Below are 22,325 nucleotides of genomic sequence, written 5' to 3'. Positions count from 1 at the left end.
GGGGCCTCCCTTTGAGACAAAGCTCCCAGGTGCAAATCTAAGTTGTTTATCTGAGCACCTGAAAATACACGGGCAAAGAGGAAGAAAAAAAGAGGTACTAAAAAGAGATTCCAAACCCTCTTTATTTAAAAGCATCCAATTTCAGATCTTTTCTCTCCTTTTTGCAATAATGAGAAATTCCTCGGCCTTACTCAGGACGGAAGCACCTGGTGGGGCTCCCCTCCTCTGTTCCTGCCCCACCCACAGCCCCCATCTGAGCCCTCCTGCCTCGGGTTTCTGGCTGGCCAGGTCATCAGTTATTTAGAAACACTAATAAATGTCCCTGCTGAGAAGACATGAGGAAGGGAGGTGGCCGGTCAGCCCCCAGGCTGGACTGCAGTTGGAAAAATCAAGAGCATGCCTTTCCCTCCCTCGCCTGCCGCAGCTCTGCGTCTCCCTCTGAACGTTCTGCTGAGCTTTAAAAATAGCAACGCCGAGGGGAAAATGTGTTGGGAAAGGCATCTAACATCAGGGTGTCTTGAGGCACGTCTTTAGCTAAGACATTTCCCATGGAACCCTGCAGCTATAAAAGCCTCAAACCGAAAAGAAATGTTTGCCTAACAAGCTGAGTGAGCAGGACTACGGGGGATGGGCCACTGGCCGGGAATCAAGGGTGCAGGAGCCTGGGACTTGAGGGTGCACAGGCCCCGGGGAAGATCTGGAATTCTGTCTGAAGGGAAGCAGTTTGGCTCTGTTGCCAGAATGTCAAAAGCAGAATGTTTGGTGTTTGCTGTGACAAGCATTCTCACAACCCACCCAGGACTGCTAGCGGGCTCTCTTCACTTGCATCGCCCCACAGCTGCCACCCTGTAGAGCCACATTCTCCCTGCATGTGTGAAGCCTTCAGGAAAAAAGGCATACGAGGACTTTTTATTGTCTCAACACTACCCAATGCACAATAATGGCATCATTCTCCTGTGCCAGACACTAGAGCCCTTCTGGTCTCAGCATGACCCCAGGAAGTCAGTCTTATTACCAGTATCTGTAGTTCTAGAAGTGTGGGCCCAGAGAGGGCAAGTCACTTGCCCAAGAACACAGCTATTGCGGGCCAAGTGCCCTTGGCACTCAAACCCAGGGAACAAAGAAGTTGCTACACAGACATTTATTATGTTTGTCAATATATTTAGGGTCCCTGATCAGAACATCAGAATACTGACACGGTAATCATTCCACCCCAAAAAGGCTTTATCAGAATGTGATGAATCCCTTCCTACTCTGAAATGCCTTGAACATGATTCTAAAGAGTTCTATGGCCAAGGACGCTGTGGGAGGAGGTGAGGAGGAGAGGTTGCTCAGCATCTGCCCATACCCTCAGCCATCCACATACTCAGGCGGAATGCACTGCTTCCTCTCCCAGGCTGTGGAAGGGGTGGAGGCGGGAGGCAAAGAGGCCATGATTCTGAGCACACCTTGCGCTAGGAACCTCAGCTGCTTATCTCTTGAGGCCACTTGTCTTATAGAGCCCAGTCTCTGTTCTTTATAAGTACCCTGGGAGGCCCTTCCTGTGCATCTGCTAGTTTATATTCCCTCAGGCAGGCCATATGCTGAGTTCTGAGCACCCAGGAACCGTGAGGAGTGGCCACTCAGCTTCCTTTTTTGTCTCCCCTGCCTGGTGTTTCGGATGTGCCCATTGTCGAGGAGTTGGCTCCAGGTCCCCCTGTTGCCTGCTTGTCCTGCACCCATGCTGCCCAGAGGCCCTCAAAAGGCTCCTGCCGGGTCTTGGAAAGCTTGGCCGTGCCGAGGCCTTTGACTTCAGCATAACCACAGCTAAAGATGGGCCTCAAGCTCCCACACTGTCCCCAGGACACAGCCTCCCACGGGAGTTCCCTCCGAGAATGAGCTAAGAACCTTCCAGCAAACTCGGTTTGGCTAGCAGATTTTATTCTGTGGCTCTCTATCGTTCATCACTTACATTCCCCACAGCATACTTGTCTATTTAAGACAGTCTTATTACCAGTATTTGCAGCTAAAAATTTCCCGATGCCCTAAAAAAATAACAGGCACTAGAAAGTCTCTTGGGCATATGGCTCCATGTGGGGTGGTGGCGAGGGAGCGTGTGAATTGCTCTACATTGCTTTTGTGCCCTGCACCACCCTCTGTAGATGTTCCAGCTCTGGACCCGCTCCCAGCCCCACTCCTGCCAGCCACCAAGGCTGGGAGAAACGGCTGTGAGCTCACAAGAGGCAGATCCTGGAAGTTTGATGCTTTAATGGCAGCAGAAAACCAGGGACTGCAGAAACTGTCAGGGAAGCCACAGCTGCCAGCAAGATACAGGACACACTGAGGAGTTCTCTGTGTCCAGCAGGCCCAACTGAGCTTCTTTCTCAGTACCTTTGTGGGTACATGGGACATGCACATAGTAGGGCCTTGGCCGTGGAGGAAAGAAAGAAGATGTGGGCTCAGTTGGGCTCCGTGGGAACATAGCCTGGGCAAAGCTCTCTCAAAGACACCTCTCAGCTGTTGTGAGTAATGCTGCTGTGCCCGTGGCAGTGCAGGTATCTACTCCAGACCCTGCTTCCATTCTTTTGGGTATGCGTGTACCCAGAAGTGGGATTGCTGGGTCATATTCTGCTGGTAATTTTGGAGGAACCACGCTGCCATTTTCCATGGTGGCTGTGCCATTTCACATTCTCACCAACAGTGCTCAAGGGTTCCAGGGTCCCTACATCCTCGCTAACACTTGTTAGGTTGTGTTTTTTGATAGTAGCCATCCTAATGGGTATGGAGTGGCATCTCAGTGTGGCTTTGATTTCTGTTTCCCTAATGGTTAGTGATGCTGAGTGTCTTTTCATGTGATTTTTGGACATTCGTATGTCTTCTTCTTCTTCTTTTTTTTTTTTCTGAGATGGAGTTTCTCTCTTGTCACCCAGGGTGGAGTGCAGTGGCGCAATCTTGGCTTACCACAACCTCCACCTCCCAGGTTCAAGCAATTCTCCTGCCTCAGCCTCCTGAGTAGCTGGGATTACAGGCGCACGCCACCACACCAGGCTAATTTGGTATTTTTAGTAGAGACGGTGTTTCTCCATGCTGGTTGGGCTGGTCTTGAACTCCTGACCTCAAGTGATCAGCCCGCCTCAGCCTCCCAAAGTGCTGGGATTACAGGCGTGAGCCACTGCGCTGGGACCTTGTATGTCTTCTTTAGAGAAATGTTTGTTCAGATCCTTTGCCCATTTCTTTTCTTTTTGCTATTTCTTGTCTATTGTTTTTCTTTTTTTTTAATTTAATTTTATTTTAAGTTCCAGGATACATACGCAGGACGTGCAGGTTTGTTACATAGGTAAACGCGTGCCATGGTGGTTTACTGCACCCAGCAACCCGTCACCTAGGCATTAAGCCCCATATGCATTAGCTATTTATCCTGATGCTCTCCCTCCCTCCGTGCCCCTCCTCCTGACAGGCCCTGGTATGTATTGTTCCCCTCCCTGTGTCCATATGTTCTCATTGTTCAGCTCCCATTTATAAGTGAGAGCATGTGGTGTTTGGTTTTCAGTACCTGCGTTAGTTTGCTGAGGATAATGGCTTCCAGTTTCACCCATGTCCCTGCAAAGGACATGATCTTGTTCCTTTTTATGGCTGCATAGCATTCCATGATGTATATGTACCACATTTTCTTTATCCAGTCTATCATTGGTGGGCATTTGGGTTGATTCCATGTCTTTGCTATTGTGAATAGTGCTACAATAAACATACGCGTGCATGTATCTTTATAATAGAATGATTTATATTCCTTTGGGTGTATACTCAGTAATACCCAAAGGGATTGCTGGGTCAAATGGTGTTTCTGTTGTCTTCCACAATGGCTGAACTAATTTACATTCTCACCAACAATGTAAAAGTGTTCCTATTTCTCCCAGCCTCACCAGCAACTGTTGTTTCTTGACTTTTAAATAATCGCCATTCTGACTGGCATGAGATGGTATCTCATTGTGGTTTTGATTTGCATTTCTCTGATGATCGGTGATGTTGAACTTTTTTTCATGTGTTTCTTGGCCACATAAATGTCTTCTTTTGAAAAATGTCTATTCATATCCTTTGCCCATTATTGATGGGGTTGTTTTTTTCTTGCAAATTTGTTTAAATTCCTTGTAGATTCTGGATATTAGACCTTTGTCAGGTGGATAGGTTGCAAAAATTTTCTCCCATTCTGTAGGTTGTCTGTTCACTCTGATGATAGTTTCTTTTGCTGTGCAGAAGCCCTTTCTATGCAGAAGCTCTTTAGTTTAATTAGATACCATTTGTCAATTTTTGTTTTTGTTGCAATTGGCTTTGACATTTTCATCATGAAATCTTTGCCCGTGCCTAAGTCCTGAATGGTATTGCCTAGATTTTCTTTTAGGGATTTTATAGTTTTGGGTTTTACATTTAAGTCTTTAATCCATCTTGAGTTAATTTTTGTATATGGTGTAAGGAAGGGGTCCAGTTTAAATTTTCTGCATATGGCTAGCCAGTTTTCCCAGCACCATTTATTAAATAGGGAGTCCTTCCCCCATTGCTTGTTTTCATCAGGTTTGTTAAAGATCAGATGGTTGTAGATATGCAGTCTTATTTCTGAGATCTCCATTCTGTTCCATTGGTTATGTGTCTGTTTTTCTACCAGTGCCATGCTGTTTTGGTTACTGTAATCTTGGAATGTAGTTTGAAGTTGGGTGGCATGATTCCTCCAGCTTTGTTCTTTTTGCTTAGGATTGTCTGGCCCATTGTTTGCTTTGCTCATTTCCTAATTGGGTTGTTTGTTATTTGTTGTTAAGTTGCGGGAGTTCTGTATATGTTCCGGATATTAACCCCTTATCTCGATATTAACCACATATACAAATATAATTCGCAAGTATTTTCTCCTATTCTGTGGGCTGCCTTTTCCCTCTGCTGATAATGTCCTCTGAGGCATAAGGGTTTTTTTCTTTCTGATATAGTCCAGTTTATCTGTTTTTCTTTTGTTGCCTGTGCTTTTGGTGTCATATCCAAGAAGTCGTTGCCTAATCCAATGTCATGAAGTGGATACCTTGTTTTGGCTGAACCATGTGAAAGTAAACTGCAGACACCGTGATCGTGAATGCACCTGAATACTTCCGCCTGGGTTGCCCAAGAGGAAGGACTCAAAACAGAGGCTTTCACACAGGACCCCATGCCATTATCACATTTAGGAAAAGTAACAGTCATTCCCCCTTGTTGTCCTCGATCTAGTCCATGCTGCAGTTTCCACAGTTGTCACCATTTAAGACTTGAGACTGCATGATTTTGCTGTTCTGTGATCAGCAGTTATGAAAGTGGTCCTGCAAGACCCGGGAATTCTTTCTTGTTTCTCTTATTATTCCTCAAATCCCTGTGCCTGTGAGAAGGCGGAGAATGTGGTGGCTGCTTTTTCCTTTCCCTTGGTGGTCACCTAGGAGCACTTCTGTGTTCACAGCCACATTCCAGGGCCCTCCACTCCAAAGGACAAAAAGAGGTTGACTTTTTGCATCACTGCTGGTTGTGAAGACTCCGAAGCTCTGCAGAAGGAATCCTGGGGGAGGAGACAGTGTTGGGGCGGGGCTATGCAAACAGCTTTCCCCATTTGCCAGGGCTGCGACCTGCAGAGCCATTCCTAGCTCACTGCTCTTAAAAGCGGATGCTAGGACAGGATGCGGTGGCTCATGCCTGTAATCCCAGCAATTTGGGAGGCCGAGGTGGGCAGATCACCTGAGGTCAAGAGTTCAAGACCAGCCTGGCCAACATGGTGAAACCCTGTCTCTACTGAGAATACAAAAATTAGCAGGGCATGGTGGTGTGTGCCTGTAATCCCACCTACTCGGGAGGCTGAGGCAGGAGAATCATTTGAACCTGGGAGGCAGAGGTTGCAGTGAGCTGAGATCGCACCACTGCACTCCAGCCTGGGCGACAAGAGTGAGACTCTATCTCAAAAACAAACAAACAAACAAACAGATGCCAGGATGTCCAGGAGTTCAAACCTTCATACTAAAAAGTAATTTGGAGGAAAAAATGCTCATTAATTTGCACACCCTTGATTAAGTGGCAACTCAGAAATGTAGGCTCATCCTTGATTATCCTCTTTCTGTCCAAAATGGCACTGCAGCTTCCAGGAGAGGAGAATGTGGAGCAACATCTTCTTTCCAAATGGCCCTGATCTGGTTCAGGAATTTCAGCCACCGAGGCTGGGTGCCAGCTGGGGCTGGCCCAAGGCAGGGTAAGGTCATTGTGGGGACTCAGGCCTCCTGGTAGGCATGGCTTGCTTGGGTCTATTGAGCCGGGGAAGCTTTCTGCTGAGTCAGGCAGGGCCTATTTCCCCTCTGTCACCCTGCACCAACAAACTTTCTCAGGGCTCCCACTCCAGCCAGGCTAGAGCTGGAGGCTGTGACACCCCATGAGTTGCCCTGTTGTCCCTGCCGGCCAGGCCCATCAACTGCAGTGGTCCAGAGGGGAAAGAGGCGGTGGGCTCAGTGGGAAGAGTACAGGCTTCCAAAAGGACCTGAGTCTGGACCCCGCTCCATCTCCTCAGTGTGACCTTGGAAGCCACACTCAGTCTTGCCCTTCCTCAGATCCCTCCAGATGACTGCACAGCCACCTAGCACGGTATGGATCCTAGCAGGTAAGAGCTGTTGCTATCACAGCTCTGAGAGAGGCCCACTGAAGGAGGTGCTGGCAAAGATACAGGAGCCCGGGGAGAGAAGCATGGATGTCGGCGAGGGGGTCTGGGCACCTGTCCACAGGAGGAAATGCTTAACCTGGGCCTTGAAGAGAGGGAACAGGGTTGCTGGCAGATAAGAGAAAAGCCATGGAAGGGGATGGTGGAAACGGAGATGTCGGGGCCAGTCTGTAGTGCAGATGACAAGCACATGACGAAAGGGGTCCAGGGATGACACACACGGGACCAGGGAAGGCTGCCTGCAGGAAGGGCAGCTGAGCCGAGGGTTGATAGGGAGGGAGAAACTCCATAGGCAGCCAAGGAAGGGGTCTGAGGGGACATGCTGTGCAAGGGCCCTGGGGTCAAGGGGAGTGGGGAGTGTTAAGGGAGGGCAGGGATGGAGGTGTCCCAGGCCATACCAAGAAGTTAGGACTTTGCCTTGCAGCCCCCATGGGAAGCACCACAGGGTTCCTCACAGAGGGAGACAGGTACAGATCTGTGAGTCTGAAATGGGACCTACCTCTGCGTGACAGGGAGCCAATGCCGTGAGCCCTCTGGGGGCTGACAGCAGTGGCCAGGGTGCTACAGGCTTGGGAAGGAAGGTGTGGGAGAGGAAGCACGCCATGGCCACGCCAAGCACAGCTGTTTCCAGCCTTCAGCATGTTCCAAATTCAGGCCAACTTCCACAGGACATTGACATTGTTTTTTTTTGTTGTTGCTGTTGTTGTTTTGTTTTGTTTCTTTTTGGAGGCAGGGTCTCGCTCTCTTGCCCAGGCTGGAGTGCAGTGGTGTGATCTCAGCTCACTGCAGCCTCCACCTTTTGGGTGCAAGCAATCCTCCCACCTCAGCCTCCCCAGTAGCTGGGACTACAGGTGTGCACCACTATACCAGGCTAATTTTTGTATTTTTTGTAGAGAAGGGGTTTTACCATGTTGCCCAGGCTGGTTTTGAATTCCTGGGCTCAAGTGATCTGCCCACCTTGGCCTCCCAAAGTGCTGGGATTACAGGCATGCACCACCGCACGCAGCCTACGGTACATGCTTATTTGCGTTTAGGATATTCCACGGGCCTGGGGTTCAGCACGATGCACTGAAGGAAAGCAATGCCAAGCGGCTCCAAAAGCAAGCTATCGGGGCTTTCCACATGTGCATGCAGAAAGGCCGTTCGCTGAATGAAATGACAAGGACCTCCCCTTTCGAGGGTCCTAAGTCTCATTCCCATTGTGGACACTGTCTTGGCCAGCAGGTGGCCAGCGGTTCCCAGCTGCCGTGAGGTCTGTGCTGGCCTCTCAGTACCCAAAGGTGCTATTCCTTGGGCTGGATTAGGGAATGGTTTGCTTATTCATCCATTGCACCAGAGTTTACCAAAGGCTTCCCCTGTGCCAGCCACCGTGCAGGCCATGCAGAGGGCAGGACAGATAGAGCCCTGACCCTCATGGGGCAGACATGTGGGAAGAGATGTGCTGATTGCAGACCAGGCCAAGTGAGGCATGGGAGAAGGGCTTTGGGGCAGCCGAGTCTGCGGGGGTCTGGGAAGGCTGAGCTGAAGCCTGAAAGCAGAGTAGACAATGTTAATTAAGCTAAGAGCAAGGGGCTGAAAAGCTGTTTGTGATGGGAGACAGAAGCCATCACAAGAGGATTCTCTCATCCAGCTCTTTCCACCACAAATTATGTCTCCGGCCATTCAAGACAAAGGTGGGAAATGAGGACATCGTCTCTGCAAAGACCTGCCAGTTCCTGTTAGGGTTCCTGCAGGTTTCTAAATTTCACAGAGATCACTCAGGTAGAGTTGTCATGCACTCTTTCTCTATTATGCCAGAGAAGGCTATCCAAGTTCCCTGTATTGGAAATGGATGGATTAAGAGAGATCTAAACAATGGAGGAAGAAGGTGGGAATTCCAGGATGGGCTCTAAAGCCCAGGTGGAAGGGTGAGGCTTCCGTAGGAAAAGGGAGGAGACTGCAGGGAAGGAGGAGCAGGAAGAGCCAGCTGTGGACAGATCTACAGGGATGAAGCCTGCTGGGTTGTATTTCTCTGTGATTAGGGGTGTATCCAGGAGGGCACATGCCTGTCTGTGCCCAAAAGGGCTCCCCTATCCCCTCTGGCTGGCTGTGAAGGGTGGTAACCCCTGGGCCCCAGCAGATCATTTCACCATCTGTCAGGCCCATCTGCTTATGGTCCTCATCAGGGACCATTCCTGCCTTTTCTGAGAGCACTAGTGCCCCTGCCACCTGCATAGCTCCTGGCTGTCTATGCCCCAGCACTGACCTTCACCTTCTCCTCTCGAGACAGGCAGCAGAGCATGGTAAGTGGCTAAGAATGCTGATGGCAGTGGCAGAGTGCCTAGGTTCTTACCTTGGCCCTGCCTCTTGCTGTGTAAACTTGGGTGAGTCATCTAACCTCTCTGAGCTTGTCTCCTCATATGTAAAAAGGTAATAATAATAGTTCCTACATCACAGGGTTCCTGTGAAGATTAAATGAGCAAGTACGAGTGAAGCACTTACCACAGCACCTAGTAAAGAGTCAAGGGCTCCACGCATTAGTTATTTTTCATAGTATTCTAATTAAACTCTGATATTGCATTTCATCATGGAACGGTTTAAAAAAAAAATGGGTCAAGAGATTTGACTGCAGGGGTTATGTCTAGATTTTGCTCAACCGTAAGTGTAAGAAAACTCCCAGCTGAGGATTGCAGCTGTATTTACTGCGCTTTAGTGCAAAGTTTCTTCCCACAGAGAGACGGTGCTGGAAATTCAGAAGCCCCAGCTGGTGTATTCCTGGCTGTCAAGCTCAACAGGAGGCCAGCTTGTGAAACTTAAAACCCAAGAAGGGCCTTTGGGGTCCCCTGATGGGGAAACTGAGGCCCAGGAAGGAGTAGAGCCTTACCATACTCCCAACCCCCACCTCGGGGAAAAAAAAAGACTTCAGCTCTCAGCCAGTGGGGGCTCCCCAGGAAATCAGTTATCTAGAGCCACGGTGGGGGTGGTCACTTGGACCTGGGTCCCCAGCTTGGGCTCCTGCTTCCAGCTGCCATGTCCCCAGCAGACCCTGGTCTCAGCTGGTGGGAGCCATGGTGAGCCAAACAGGAAGGTGGGGGTGCGAGAGATTGTGCCAAAGCCTGGGCCTTTGTTATTTGTTTTTAGTTAAACTTTTCATTTAAGATCACTGTAACTCACAAGCAGCTGTAAGAAATAATACAGAGCGATTCCATGTGCCCATTACCCAGTTTCCCCCAGCAGTGACATTTTGCAAAACGATAGGACAATATCACAACCAGGATACTGACCTTGACACAGTCAAGTCACAGATGGCTCCATCCCCACAAGGACCCCTCATGTTGCCCTTTTGCAGCCGCATCCCCTCCCCACTCGCCCCACACCCTCCTCAGCCCTGAGAGCCGTGAGTCTGGTCTCTGTTTCTCTAGTTTTGTCACGTGAAGAACGTTACATCGGTGGAATCATGCAGTGTGGAATATTTGGGGACTGACTCTTTGGTCCCTATTGAATGAATGGGCTCACGTTCTGGGCTTGGGCCTGGTTTGGGAGGAAGGGGCCTGGCTATCTCCTTCCTGGGAGCCACAAGCCACATTCCTAGGACTTTTGGTGGATTGAGATCTTAAGCTATCAAAAAATCAAGGCCATTGTGATTGGGCCAGAACTGCCACTTGAGGGGAGGGTTTGGCCCCTCTCTGCCTCAATCTTCCCATGTGGTACAGCCCTCCCCCACCTCCTGGTCCTAGTTTCCCTCTGCCCCTCACCTGCAGTCCAGGCTGTGGTTCACATCAGGGGCCTGCTCTTTCCCCGACACATCTGGTAGCTGGGCCCCAGGCCCAGAATAGGCCATTGTGTAAACAGGGCCTACGTGATCAAGACATGGAAAATGAAGCCAAGAGCAGGAAGCCGCTTGGGCTATCAGTGCAATTAAACTCAGAAGCAGAGTCCCCGAGCGCCTGCTGTGCCCAGGACACTTGGGGTCAGCGGGGCAAAGCAGCAGGCCTGCTGCAGGAAGAAGGTGGTTGTAAGACATCGCTGGCAACAGAGGCGAGGGTGTGGCCCCCACCCCACAGGTCCCATAGGAGCCCTGGAGACAGCATGGGGTGGGGTGGTGGCCCAGCCCAGGGCACGGCCAGCCTGCTGGAACCCATACCCCCAACAACAGCAGCTTAACCAAGAGAGGGGGTGACTTCTTGGCATCAGGACACCCATCTTGTTGCTCTAGCTTCCAGGGGCGAACCTTGTCCACATGGCCCTGACTCTTTCTATGGGGCAAGGAGAAAATAAGCCCTCGACCCAGAGTGTGCACACAGCCCCTGCCTACTTCCTATTGGCCAGAACTTAGCCATGTGACCACACCTAGCTGCAAGGGAGACTGGGAAATGTAGTCTCTTCTGAGCAGTTCTATACCCAAGGAAACATCAAGGTTCTGTAGGGGATAACAAGAATTGGGGCAACTAACAGCAGGCAGGTTGACAAGCCTCTCTGTGCCTTAGTTTCCTCCTCTGTGTAATGGAGAGAATGAGAGCAATTCCTCATACAGGGGAGTTACGGGGGCCCAGAGAGTTACTGCATGCAAAAACACTTAGTGCCAGGCAGACAGCCAGAGCTCAAATGTAGCTATTATTACTTTTATTACTCAATGAGACCCTGCATGTTGCAGCCTGGCACAAGCTGGTAGATGGCGCTGTTGTTGGGGACTCCACTGACCCCAAGCCCCAGGCTCTTTTGCGGGCCCTACAGCCCTCCTTCCCTCAGGGCTCCTGGCTGACCCTGGGGAAGCACCCCCTGTGGTTGGGCCTGGCCATGGGCCCCCATGAACTGCTCTGCCAGTCCCGTGTCCTCTCAGGCTCCAAGCAGATGGCCTGGCCCAGCAGGACTCATGCCAGCTCAGCTGCAGGAAGTGGCTAATCTGTCTCGTGTGGCTTTACACAAATGGTCTGGTTTTTGGTGCTCAGTCCCCAGCATGGGAAGGAATCCAGGGATGGCAGGGGTGACTGCAGGACAGCCTCTTCCACTTGATGTGGTCCAGAATTCTGGCCGAGGCCTTGTAGGGGTGACAACAAAAGGGGTGTAGCCCAGTTCTTGGACATGCTGAGTCCTAGCACAGTGGGCACCCTGGTTGCACGGGGAGCAGCTGGCAGCATGTTCCTTCCTCATCCCCACATGCTCTCTGACCCTCACCCAGTCCTCACCACGTGGTTGCTCCCCAACCCACCAAGAACCCACTGGCAAGGATGACAAACATGAGTGAAGAAGCATCATGGGGCCGGGCGCGGTGGCTCACGCCTATAATCCCAGCACTTTGGGAGGCCGAGGCGGGTGGATCACCTGAGGTCAGGAGTTTGAGACCAGCCTGGCCAACATGGCAAAACCCCATCTCGACTAAAAACACAAAAATTAGCTGGGTGTGGTGGCCAGCGCCTATAACCCCAGCTACCTGGGAAGCTGAGGTAGCAGAATCACTTGAACCCTGGAGGCAGAGGCTGCAGTGAGCCAAGATCGTATCACTGCACTCCAGCCTGGGTGACAGAGCAAGACTGCGTCTCAAAAAAAAAAAAAAAAAAAAAAAAAAAAAAAAAAAGGAGCATCAGGGGCTCACTCCTGCCCCCTATGGGCCTGAGAGATTCCTAGAAACTTCTCCCCTGATCCTGTGGGGCAGATGCTAGAGATCGGGGCAGTGGAGCCTGAGCTGTCTTTACAGAGGCAGGAAGAGTGAAGCCAGAAATCCAGACAGGCCAGGGTGAGCAAGGACAGGGGAGAGAGCAGCCCCTTGAAAGGCAAGATCCACAGGCTGGTGGTTGAGGAGAGAGGACCCACACCCCGTAGAGGGGCAGAGATGGCCTTGGGCACAGCCAGGGCCCAGGCCTCCCTGTCAGGGCGTCTGACCACCCTGTGTAGCCCTGGGGGACACGGAGGCCAAGCCCACCGCAGCCAGACCCACCCTTGGGCGTCCCTCACCTCAAAGCCGATCGTCAGTGCCTGGCCGAAGCCCCTCCAGGGGCTCCTAGCATGGGCCCTCACTTTCCAGCACAGACCGCAGTAAACTGTTCCTGCAGTTACTGTTTGCCGCTCATCCACTTCAGCGGAGACAGAGAACAAAAATCAAATGCTAAAACTGCTGCAGAGCTACTTTTTAATAAAATAATTGATGTGAACAATATGCTGCTGCTTATATTTTTTAAAATACAAATTAATACTTGAAATTTTCTTTGTTTTTTTTTTTTTTAGAAGGAGTCTTGCTCTGTCGCCTAGGCTAGAGTGCAGTGGCGCCATCTTGGCTCACTTCAAAGTCCGCCTCTCAGGTTCAAGGGATTCTCCCACCTCAGCCTCCCAAGTAGCTGGGATTACAGGCACCCACCACCACGCCCAGCTAGTTTTTGCATTTTTACAAAAATACAAAAAACCCCATAGAGACATGGTTTCACCATGTTGGTCAGGCTGGTCTTGAACTCCTGACCTCAGGTGATCCGCCCACCTCAGCTTCCCAAAGTGCTGGGATTACAGGCGTGAACCACCACACCCGGCCAATACTTGACACTTTCTACAGGCACCCGTGTGTATGTGAAACCCTCAAGCCTGAAAGGAGAGGCACTGCCAGTGGTGCAGATGAGGTTTGTGGATGAACACGGCTGGCCTTCAGAGCCATGCCCAAGCCCAGCTGACCTGAATGGAATCAACCCTTCAGGCCAGAGCAGAAGGAAAAGCTACCAGGAAATAGGTCTGGCTTATAGAAGTGAGCCCTGCCCATGCTGATGGAACCCTCTCCTTCTTCCTCCAGGTCGACATTTATAACTCAGACCCCCTGATCTGCCGGGCAGGGCTAAAGGTTTGCTTTGGCATCCAGCTGCTGAATGCTGTCTCGCGGGTGGAGCGCGCCCTCCCCAAGCTGACTGTGCCCTTCCTGCTGCTCCAGGGCTCTGCCGATCGCCTGTGTGACAGCAAAGGGGCCTACCTGCTCATGGAGTTAGCCAAGAGCCAGGACAAGACTCTCAAGGTGAGTGGCTGCCACTTGCCCACTTCCCCCCAAGGTGGAGGGGTGACAGGAAGGCAGCACCCCTTGGGGCACATCTGCCCAGACCCTCGAGAGCCACCTCCCAGGTCTCAGGATAGGGACCAGCCTGCTTGACCGAGAAATAAATAAATAAAAGGAATCCCAGGAGCCTATGAATTTCAAGAGAACACATGAGTCATTTGCTGATTGTTTTGCATGAATGAGCCTCAAAGGGAAAAAGAACAATCAAAAGATGTTATAGGCAAGAAAAGAATCTGCAACTGGGCACTGAGCAAATAAAATCTCCTGAGAGAGAGACATGTCCAAGCTCCAAGGACATGTATGATGCCCAAGCCTCCCTCTGCACCAGTGGTGGCTGCAGTAGCCCAGGAGCCATGGCCACCAGAGGGCTCAGGGCACACAGGTGCTGGCAGGACTTGGCAGAGCCTGATCCATGAAGTGACCTGCCAGAGCTAGCTCTGCAGACAGGGGCCCTGAGGACAGGCCCTGTGGCTTGGTTATGTGGAATATTAGACAGCAAGACTATATATATATATTTTCAGACAGAGTATCCCTCTGTCACCCAGGCTGGAGTGCAGCAGTGCCATCTCGGCTCACTGCAACCTCTGCCTCCCAGGTTCAAGTGATTCTGCTGCCTCAGCCCCCTGAATAGCTGGGATTACAGGTGCCTGCCATCATGCCCGGCTAATTTTTGTATTTTTAGTAGAGACGGGGTTTCACCATGTTGACCAGGCTGGTCTCACTCCTGACCTCAGGTGATCCTCCCGCCTCAGCCTCCCAAAGTGCTGGAATTACAGGCATGAGCCACTGTGCCCAGCTTTAAAAAAATATATATATATATATATATATACGCACATATATATATATATTTTTTTCCCAAGATGGAGTTTTGCTCTTGTTGTCCAGGCTGGAGTGCAATGGCGAGATCTCGGCTCACTGCAATCTCTGCCTCCTGGGTTCAAGTGATTCTCCTGCCTCTGCCTCCCAAGTAGCTGGGATTACAGGTGCCTGCCACCACGCCCGGCTAATTTTTATATGTTTAGTAGAGATGGGGTTTCACCATGTTGGTCAGACTGGTCTTGAACTCCTGACCTCAGGTGATCCACCTGCCTTGGCCTCCCAAAGTGCTGGGATTGCAGGCGTGAGCCACCTTGCCCAGCAAAATATATTTTTTAAAAGCCACAGTGGAACACTGCATTCATCCGTGAAAGCATCACTCAGACCGCCCTTACACTAATGTGAACCCTTGCAAGTCCCTGCTAAAGGAGTCCACTAAGATTGTTTATTCATTCATTTACCCAGCTATCCATTCATTGCTTCTTTAATTCAAGTATTTATGGGGCCCTAAGTTTCTGTCAGGCCCAGAGAACAAGACAGGCAAAGGCTCTGCCCTGTCCCCCTGGAACCTGTATCCTGGTGGGATGAGCAAATAAATGAAACGGATGATGATGGAGAGGAGTCGGTGCCCCTAAGGAAACTCAGCAGAGTGTAGTGTAGGCATAGAGGGGGACAGGGGAAAAGCAGCACTTTAGATGGGACAGCCAGGCCTGCAGTCTGTTGGTGAGAAGAGCCAGTGGAAGAACCTTCCAGACTGAGGCAAGAGAGAGATTGAGGACCTGAGGCTGGCATAGGCACGCAGCCATAAGAAGAGCAGCCAGTGAGGATGCACCAGTCAGGGAGGCTGGTGGCAGGGGGCAGGGGAGCCCCACCACCTGGGAAGTCTAAACTTCTTCTCTTGGTTAGATGAGAAGCCACCCGAGCATTTCAAGCCAAGGAGTGACGTGCTCTGATTTTCATTTTAAAAGCATCCCCCCAGTGGCCTTGGGAAGACAGGAGCTGGGGTAAGGAGGAGGTAGGAGACAGTGACAACCAAGGCAGGGCAAGCCAAGCAGGGTGGCAGAGAGTGAGATCACTCTCATGAAGGACGAACCCTGGGTTCAGGCTTGCAGTAATGAGGAGGCTGTAATGAGACCAGAAACGCCAGGCAGAGAGACTGACATGAGCGATGACCGGAGTCCACCTGGAGATGCCCGTTAGCTTCGCACTGAAGCCTGGAGGTCCCTGCCAGGAGTTCGGATGGATATGGCAGGTCGGCAGTCTAGAGGCAGAAGGGAAGTCTGGCTGGAGATGTAAATTCCAGAGTCATCAGCCCAGGATGGATTTTAAAACCACTGGACTGGACAAGGTGACCAGGGAGAGTGAAGGAGAGCACAGCCAAGCCCGTAGTCCAGCCACCTGCAGAGGCCAGTGGGTGGGGTGAGCCTGGACTGAGAAGGAGCTGCCAGCGAGGTCGAAAGAAAATCAGAAGTTAAAGCCATGGAACCAACCACAAGAGGAAAGTGTTTCTAGAAGGTGAGAGTGAGCAGCTTATGAATGACCAGCACGGTGTCTCCTACCACGGCAATGGAGGTCCCTGGAGACCTCGCCAGGATAGCCACCGTGGGTTGGCGGGAGTGGAAGTCGGCTTGGGATGACCTGAGGACCCCGTGGAGGTCAGGATGTGAGGCTGGGAGTGGAACCCCCTCTTTTGAGAAGGTTGCCTGACTCAGAGACACAGAAACGGGTCCAGGGATGGGGAGAGATGTGGAGTGAGGGAAGGTTTGCATTTGAGAAAGGAAGTTCGAGAACACGTTGGGACACTGTAACACATTTGAACCATCATCTGATAGAAAGGTGTTGGCCTCCTAATAATGGGAGGTCAGGGCCAGGTCCTCTGGCATAGGGAGAGGGTCCGGAGAATGCTGCAGACCCCTGCCCACTGCCCGCGGTCTCCGCTCCCTGCACCTGCCTCTGATGGTGCAGCTCTGATTCCATGTCTCTCCTCATTGCAGATTTATGAAGGTGCCTACCATGTTCTCCACAAGGAGCTTCCTGAAGTCACCAACTCCGTCTTCCATGAAATAAACATGTGGGTCTCTCAAAGGACAGCCACTGCAGGAACTGCGTCCCCACCCTGAATGTACTGGCCGGTGCCCGGCTCATGGTCTGGGGGACGCAGGCAGGGGAAGGGCAGAGATGGCTTCTCAGATATGGCTTGCAAAAAAAAAAAAAAAAAAAAATCAGAAATTGGAGAAATCCCTAGCACAATTTTCTAAAAAATAACAAAAAGACATTTTCGTTATACATTAGGCTATCAGACACTGGACCTGCCTTAATGGGTAGACACTTTATGCAAAAAAAGAGAAAGGTCCCAGGTGATTTTCCACAAAGAATGTGCTAAAATGTCCATTGAAAACAAAGCCAAGCCTCTGCCCTGCCTCTCCCAGGTCCCACAAGGGTTCCAGGAATTCTTGGTGTTCCCAGGACACCAGACTGCAATAACTGGAGGCACCTCCCTCCTGCCCACCCTTTGCTCACGCCCCAGCACCCTCTCTGACCAGCCTTCACTTGGTGGCCTTCCTCTGGCCATGTGATGAGGTGGTTGCTGTCTCCATAGGGGCCAGCTCCCCGGGGCAGACTCACGTGCCCCTCTGAGGCTCAGAAAATGCCCAGCCCTTCCTCAAAATGAGCAGCCACCCATGACTTTGTGGGCTCCTTGTTAGCCTGAGGCCAGGCTTTGCAGAGGAGAGGGGGGTGAGGCTTAGCCCAGAAGGAGAACTGAGCAGGAAACTGAGGCTCTTCTCTGTCCCCTGCCCTTCCCTTCCTGCCAGGGGGAGGCTCAGGTTAGCCCCCGAGTGCTGCCTGTACTCACAAAGGCTGCCTTTCCTCTGGAGTCACTAATTTTACCTGATGCTACGAGAGAATCGTATTGAAGATGAAATGTCTAATATATAATGTATATTTTAAAGCAGAGACTATTTTGGTGGATAGGTGGGAGGGAGCAAGGGGAGTGTGAGGGAATCAGAGCTTGATGCTACTGTACAGAACTGGACAGGTTGGGCCGGCAGTGGTGGGGCCAGAGGGCCCTGTGCTCCAGGAGCTAAGCCAGCAGCCCCCGAGAGGGGACTTGGCTGGGCCTTTCCTATGGGCAAGGCCCAATGCCCTTCCTGCCCACCAGGGACCATGGAGCAGTGGCAGCCTATGGGGCTATGATCCCTAGGCCTGGGCCTGGGCCTGCCTATGGCCCAGAGCTACCCTGGGAGTGTCAGTGCTAGCAGCACAGCTACCTCTGGTGGCAGGAGAAGAGCGGTCCAGCACAGTGACAGGCCAGGCCTTCCTGCCCAGGTCTACATGGAGCACTCGGTGACCCAGAGCAGGGACCGGAGGCACCCCCAGCCCTGCCCCAGGCCACAGCAGGACAGGCCGGGACAGGCCTCACCCAGGGCCAAGGCTGGCATCAGCCAATCTTTCGGAGCTGAGGCCCTGGGCCTAGCCTGCCCTTCTCAGGTGCCAAAACCACCCCAGCCCTGCCCTAGGCCTCACTTGGTCCCAGCAATAAGTGGGGTTCACCACCTGCCTCGGGAATACTTTCACCTTCTAAATGGGACTTGCTGTTACCTCAGGAGGCTCCTTAGTGCAAATATGACCCTGGTCAGGGCTTTGCCACCGTTGAAGCCCTGCAGAAGGTGCAATCTAGGGGTTCTGGGGCCACGGAAAAGGGGGCCACTTCCCACCAGGACGCCCAACATGAAGTCTAGGTGTCGGGGGCTCCCGCCCTTCTTCCTCCAGCAGCGGGAACTGCCACTGCTCTTCCAGGCCCTGTTCTGGAGACTAACCTTGGTTCCTGGAGAGTGTGCCCTTCCACCCTCCCTCCAGCAGCCCTGACCACACCATGAGAGCCAGGAACGGGCCACTCTGCTGAAGATCACTCTGTGCCCTGGGGGAGGAGCCAAGCCCTCACCCCACAAGGGGCAGGTGGGGGCTTGGTTGCTGACCCGGCCCAAGTCCCCACAGAGCACCTTCTGTAGCTCCAGGTTGTCTCCCTGGCTTCTCTTTGAAGGAGAAAAATGTAAAATATGCACTGAGAGAGAAAGCCAGCCCCGCCTGCTCAGTCAGCCCCGGCAGCAGGGCAGCCATGGGAGCTCAGGAAAAGTAGGAACCCTTTCCAAAAGCCCAGAGATGTCCTGGGCTCAGATCTGTAATTCTCCCAGGAGCTGTGATAGAGCAGGTCACACAAAGTCCCTACGCCTCCCTGCCGCCTCCCCCAGACGCATGTGATGGCATCACCATTCCCCAAATGGAATATCGGCATGCGGCCTGACCAGGGACTCTTTAGATGCATGAATTTATTTATATGAAGGCTCTCACAGAGACACACACAGCACTTCAGTAGCATTTGCATTCCTGGTTAAAGAATCACCAATATTTAAAATAAAAACTTTCCTGAAATTGGGACTGTCATGTTATCCGGAAGGGCTGGTACATCCGCCCACCATGTCCCCCTCCTGGGTCAGGAGCCAGCATAGGACCCTGTGCGTAAGCGTGCCTGACATCTCACGCGCAGCCACGACAGAGCCGGTCCCTGTCCTTGGAAAGCTGTGAAGCCTTGAGTTGAGTTCCTTCTTGATATTGATGGCTCCGTGCTGACATTCTGAGCGCTGGAGTCACACCAGCGCAGGGGCGTGGAGGAATTGAGGTTTGGAAGGGATGCCAGGTCTCACATAGCTTGGCCTTGAGAAGGTGAGAGGAAGGCAAAGGCCAGGGAAGGGACCCAGAGAGGCCTGGCACTCAAGGCCCAAGCACCACCGTCAACACAGCCCAGTCCATACAGAAATGGGTTTCATGCCTGAAAAGCTTTTTACAGAAGATGCCGCCTATAGCTGGTGACAGCCGCAACCCTACAGGCCTCAGTTCCTTGCAGAGGCGAGGGGTAGAGAGTCAGCCTCCCTCTCTTCCAGCAGGGACCCAGCTTCCCTCCACTTCCATGTGGTGCTGGGCTCACTGAGGGAGCAGTGGTGGGTGCTCTGAAAACCCACAGGATCCCACCCCCAGGCCCACCTGGGTCCCATCTCATTCTCTTCTTCTTTCACCAGTTGCTAACATAGACCTTGTTGGGATCACGATGGCTTCACAAGCCAGCTGTTGGGTTTGCTATGTCACTGTGGCTCAGTCACATCCCTGCGTGTATACTGTCTGCGGGGCACATATGTATCCGTTTAGAGCTAAAGGAATCAGTGTACACTACAGCTAATCCTAATAAATCTGATGTTTTCGGAATGGCGTCTGTCTGTCCGTCACAGCAGCCTCTGACCCTGGATGGCAATCTTCCTTGCCGAGAGCACAACAGGCCCTTTTTCAGACAGGCTGATCACTGCCTGAGCCATGCCTGTCACCTGATACCAACTCCAGCAGTGCTTCCCAGCTTCGATCAGCGTGTGTGGAGTTTATCTTCTCCCATCCATGCTTGGAGCAGATTTCTAAACACACACATCCACTTGCAGACCCTGCCCCGCCACTGGGGAGGACGGAGCCCAGGCCACCCTCCCCGTGCCAGCTTTAGGTGGCTTGTGCTTTCTCCAGGGCCCCATATAGATGCCAAACCCATCCCCACACAAGTTGGGCTCTGTCCGGACTCAGCCCTCCCTCCTCAGCATAGGGAACCCAGCCTCCTGCTGCTGGGCATCCTCCATGCCCTTCTCCATTCCATACCCACACCTGGCCCAGCCACTCTCCTCCTAAGTGTGGCCAGGATCATGTGGCTTCCTTCCAGCTGCACAGCTGTCACCAGCATCTGAGGGACGGCAGCAGCAGCCTCCTTGGCTGGCCCCACTTTCTCTCCTGCACCCAGTCTGTTTCCACACGGAGGCGAGAGGGCTGTTAAAGTCTGAGTCAGACTGTGGCCCTTCTCTGCTCAACATCCTCAGGTGACTACCATCTCACCTAAATAAAGGCCACGGTTCTTGCTGAGGCCTACAGGTGCTGGGCCTTTGGCCTCCTTGCCTCCCCTCTCCCCATCCTCCACGTCCATTCGGTCCTCGCCATGCCAGCCTCCTCACAGGCTGTCTTCTCAGTGAGGCCCTCCCCCAGGTGCTGCCCTGCCTTCTCCTCCTCCAGCACACTTGTTGACATCTGACATGACAGATCTTCTGCTTGTTTGCTTGGTAGCACTCTGTCACCTCCCACGTGAGCTGCAAAGGGGCATATCCCTGCACTACACCTCTGCCTGCTTGCCAGAGGGTCCCTGGAAAGACCTGCCTGATAGGGCAGGGAGGGAAGGAGTGGGTAAGTGAGTGAATGAATGAGTGAGTGAGTGATGGAATGATGTGTTCTCTTTATCCTCTCTCTCAGGAGGAGCCAAGCCCCTATCCCATGCAGGGCAGGTGAAGGCTCGGGTGCTAACTGAGCCCAGGTGCCCGCAGAGAGCGCCTACTATAGCCCCATATTATCTCTCCGGCTTCTCTTTGAAGGAGAAAAATGTAAAAAGTGCATTGACATGAGTGAGTGAGGGACTGTGCAAGTGAGTGAATGAGAAAATGAATGCATGAGGGATGGAATGAGTGAGGAAATGAGTGAGTGAATGAATGAGCAAGGGAATGAATGAGTGAATAAGTGAGTGAATGAATGAATGAGGGAATAAGTGAATGAGGGAATGAGTGAGGGAGTGAATGAATGAGCAAGGGAATGAATGAGGAAATTAGTGAATGAATGAGTGAGGAAATGAGTGAGTGAGAAGAATGAATAAGTGAAAGAGGGGATGAATGAATGAAGGAATGAGTGGTGAGGGAATGAGAATGGATGAATGAGGAAAGGAGTGAGTGAGAAAATGAATGAATGAGGGAAGGAATTAATGAATGAAGGAATGAGTGAGAATGAGTGAATGGGGATGAAGGAAAGAATGAGTGATGAGGGAGTAAGTATGGATGAGTGTTGGTATGAATGAGTGAGTGAGATCATGAGTAAATGTGGGGATGAATGAACAAGAGTGACGGAATGAGTGAGAAAATGAATGAGAAAATGGATGAATGAGGGAATGAGTGATGAGTGAATGAGGGAATGAGTGAGGAAATGAGTGACAGAATGAATGGATGAGTGAAGGGATGAACAAATGAGGGAATGAGTGAGTGAATGGATGAGTGAATGAGTGAGGGGATGAATAAATGAGAGAATGAGTGAGTGAATGAGGGAATGAGTGAATGATGAGTGAATGAGAGGGGATGAATAAATGAGAGAATGAGTGAGTGAGGGAATGAGTGAATGATGAGTGAATGAATGAGGGAATGAGTGAGGGAGTGAATGAATGAGCAAGGGAATGAATGAGGAAGTGAGTGAATGAATGAGGGATTGAATGAGTGAAGAAATGAGTGAGTGAGAGAAGAATGAGTAAGTGAATGAGTGAGGGGATGAATGAATGAAGGAATGAGTGGTGAGGGAATCAGAATGGATAAGTGAGGGAATTAATGAGGAAAGGAGTGAGAAAATGAATGAATGAGGGAGGGAATTAATGAATGAAGGAATGACTGAGGAAATGAGAGAATGAATGAAGGAATGAGTGATGAGGGAATGAGTGAGAAGGGATGAGTGAGGGAATGAATGAGTGAGAGCATGAGTGAATGAGGGGATGAATGAATGAAGGAACAAGAGTGAGGGAATGAGTGAGAAAATGAATGAGTGAGTGAGGGAATGAGTGATGAGTGAATGAATGAGGGATGAGTGAGTGAGGAAATGGGTGAATGAATGAAAATGAATGAGAGAATGAATTGAGGAAATGAGTGGGTGAGGAAATGAGTGATGAATGAGAGAATGGATGAGTGAGGGAATGAATGAGCAAGTGAATAAATGAGA

At 51.4% G+C, this 22,325-nt stretch overlaps 1 protein-coding gene across 4 annotated transcripts in view; it reads left to right on the top strand.

Annotated features, from left to right (window-relative positions):
• The window catches only part of MGLL (monoglyceride lipase), a 134,235-nt gene extending 114,475 nt beyond the window's left edge, over window positions 1-19,760 (top strand). For all 4 annotated transcript variants that reach the window (XM_030802170.1, XM_030802167.1, XM_030802168.1 and 1 more), the window contains 2 exons: window positions 13,431-13,646; window positions 16,496-19,760. In XM_030802170.1, the coding sequence (XP_030658030.1) occupies window positions 13,431-13,646; window positions 16,496-16,621 (342 nt within the window). In that variant the 3' untranslated portion in view covers window positions 16,622-19,760. The remainder of the gene's footprint in view (window positions 1-13,430; window positions 13,647-16,495) is intronic.
• Window positions 19,761-22,325: the final 2,565 nt, after the last annotated feature.

This window comes from Nomascus leucogenys, chromosome 21 (assembly GCF_006542625.1).
Source record: "Nomascus leucogenys isolate Asia chromosome 21, Asia_NLE_v1, whole genome shotgun sequence".
NCBI classification, from domain to species: domain Eukaryota; kingdom Metazoa; phylum Chordata; class Mammalia; order Primates; family Hylobatidae; genus Nomascus; species Nomascus leucogenys.
Note: the sequence above shows the minus strand (reverse complement) of the source record. Positions and strands in the feature narration are given on the sequence as shown.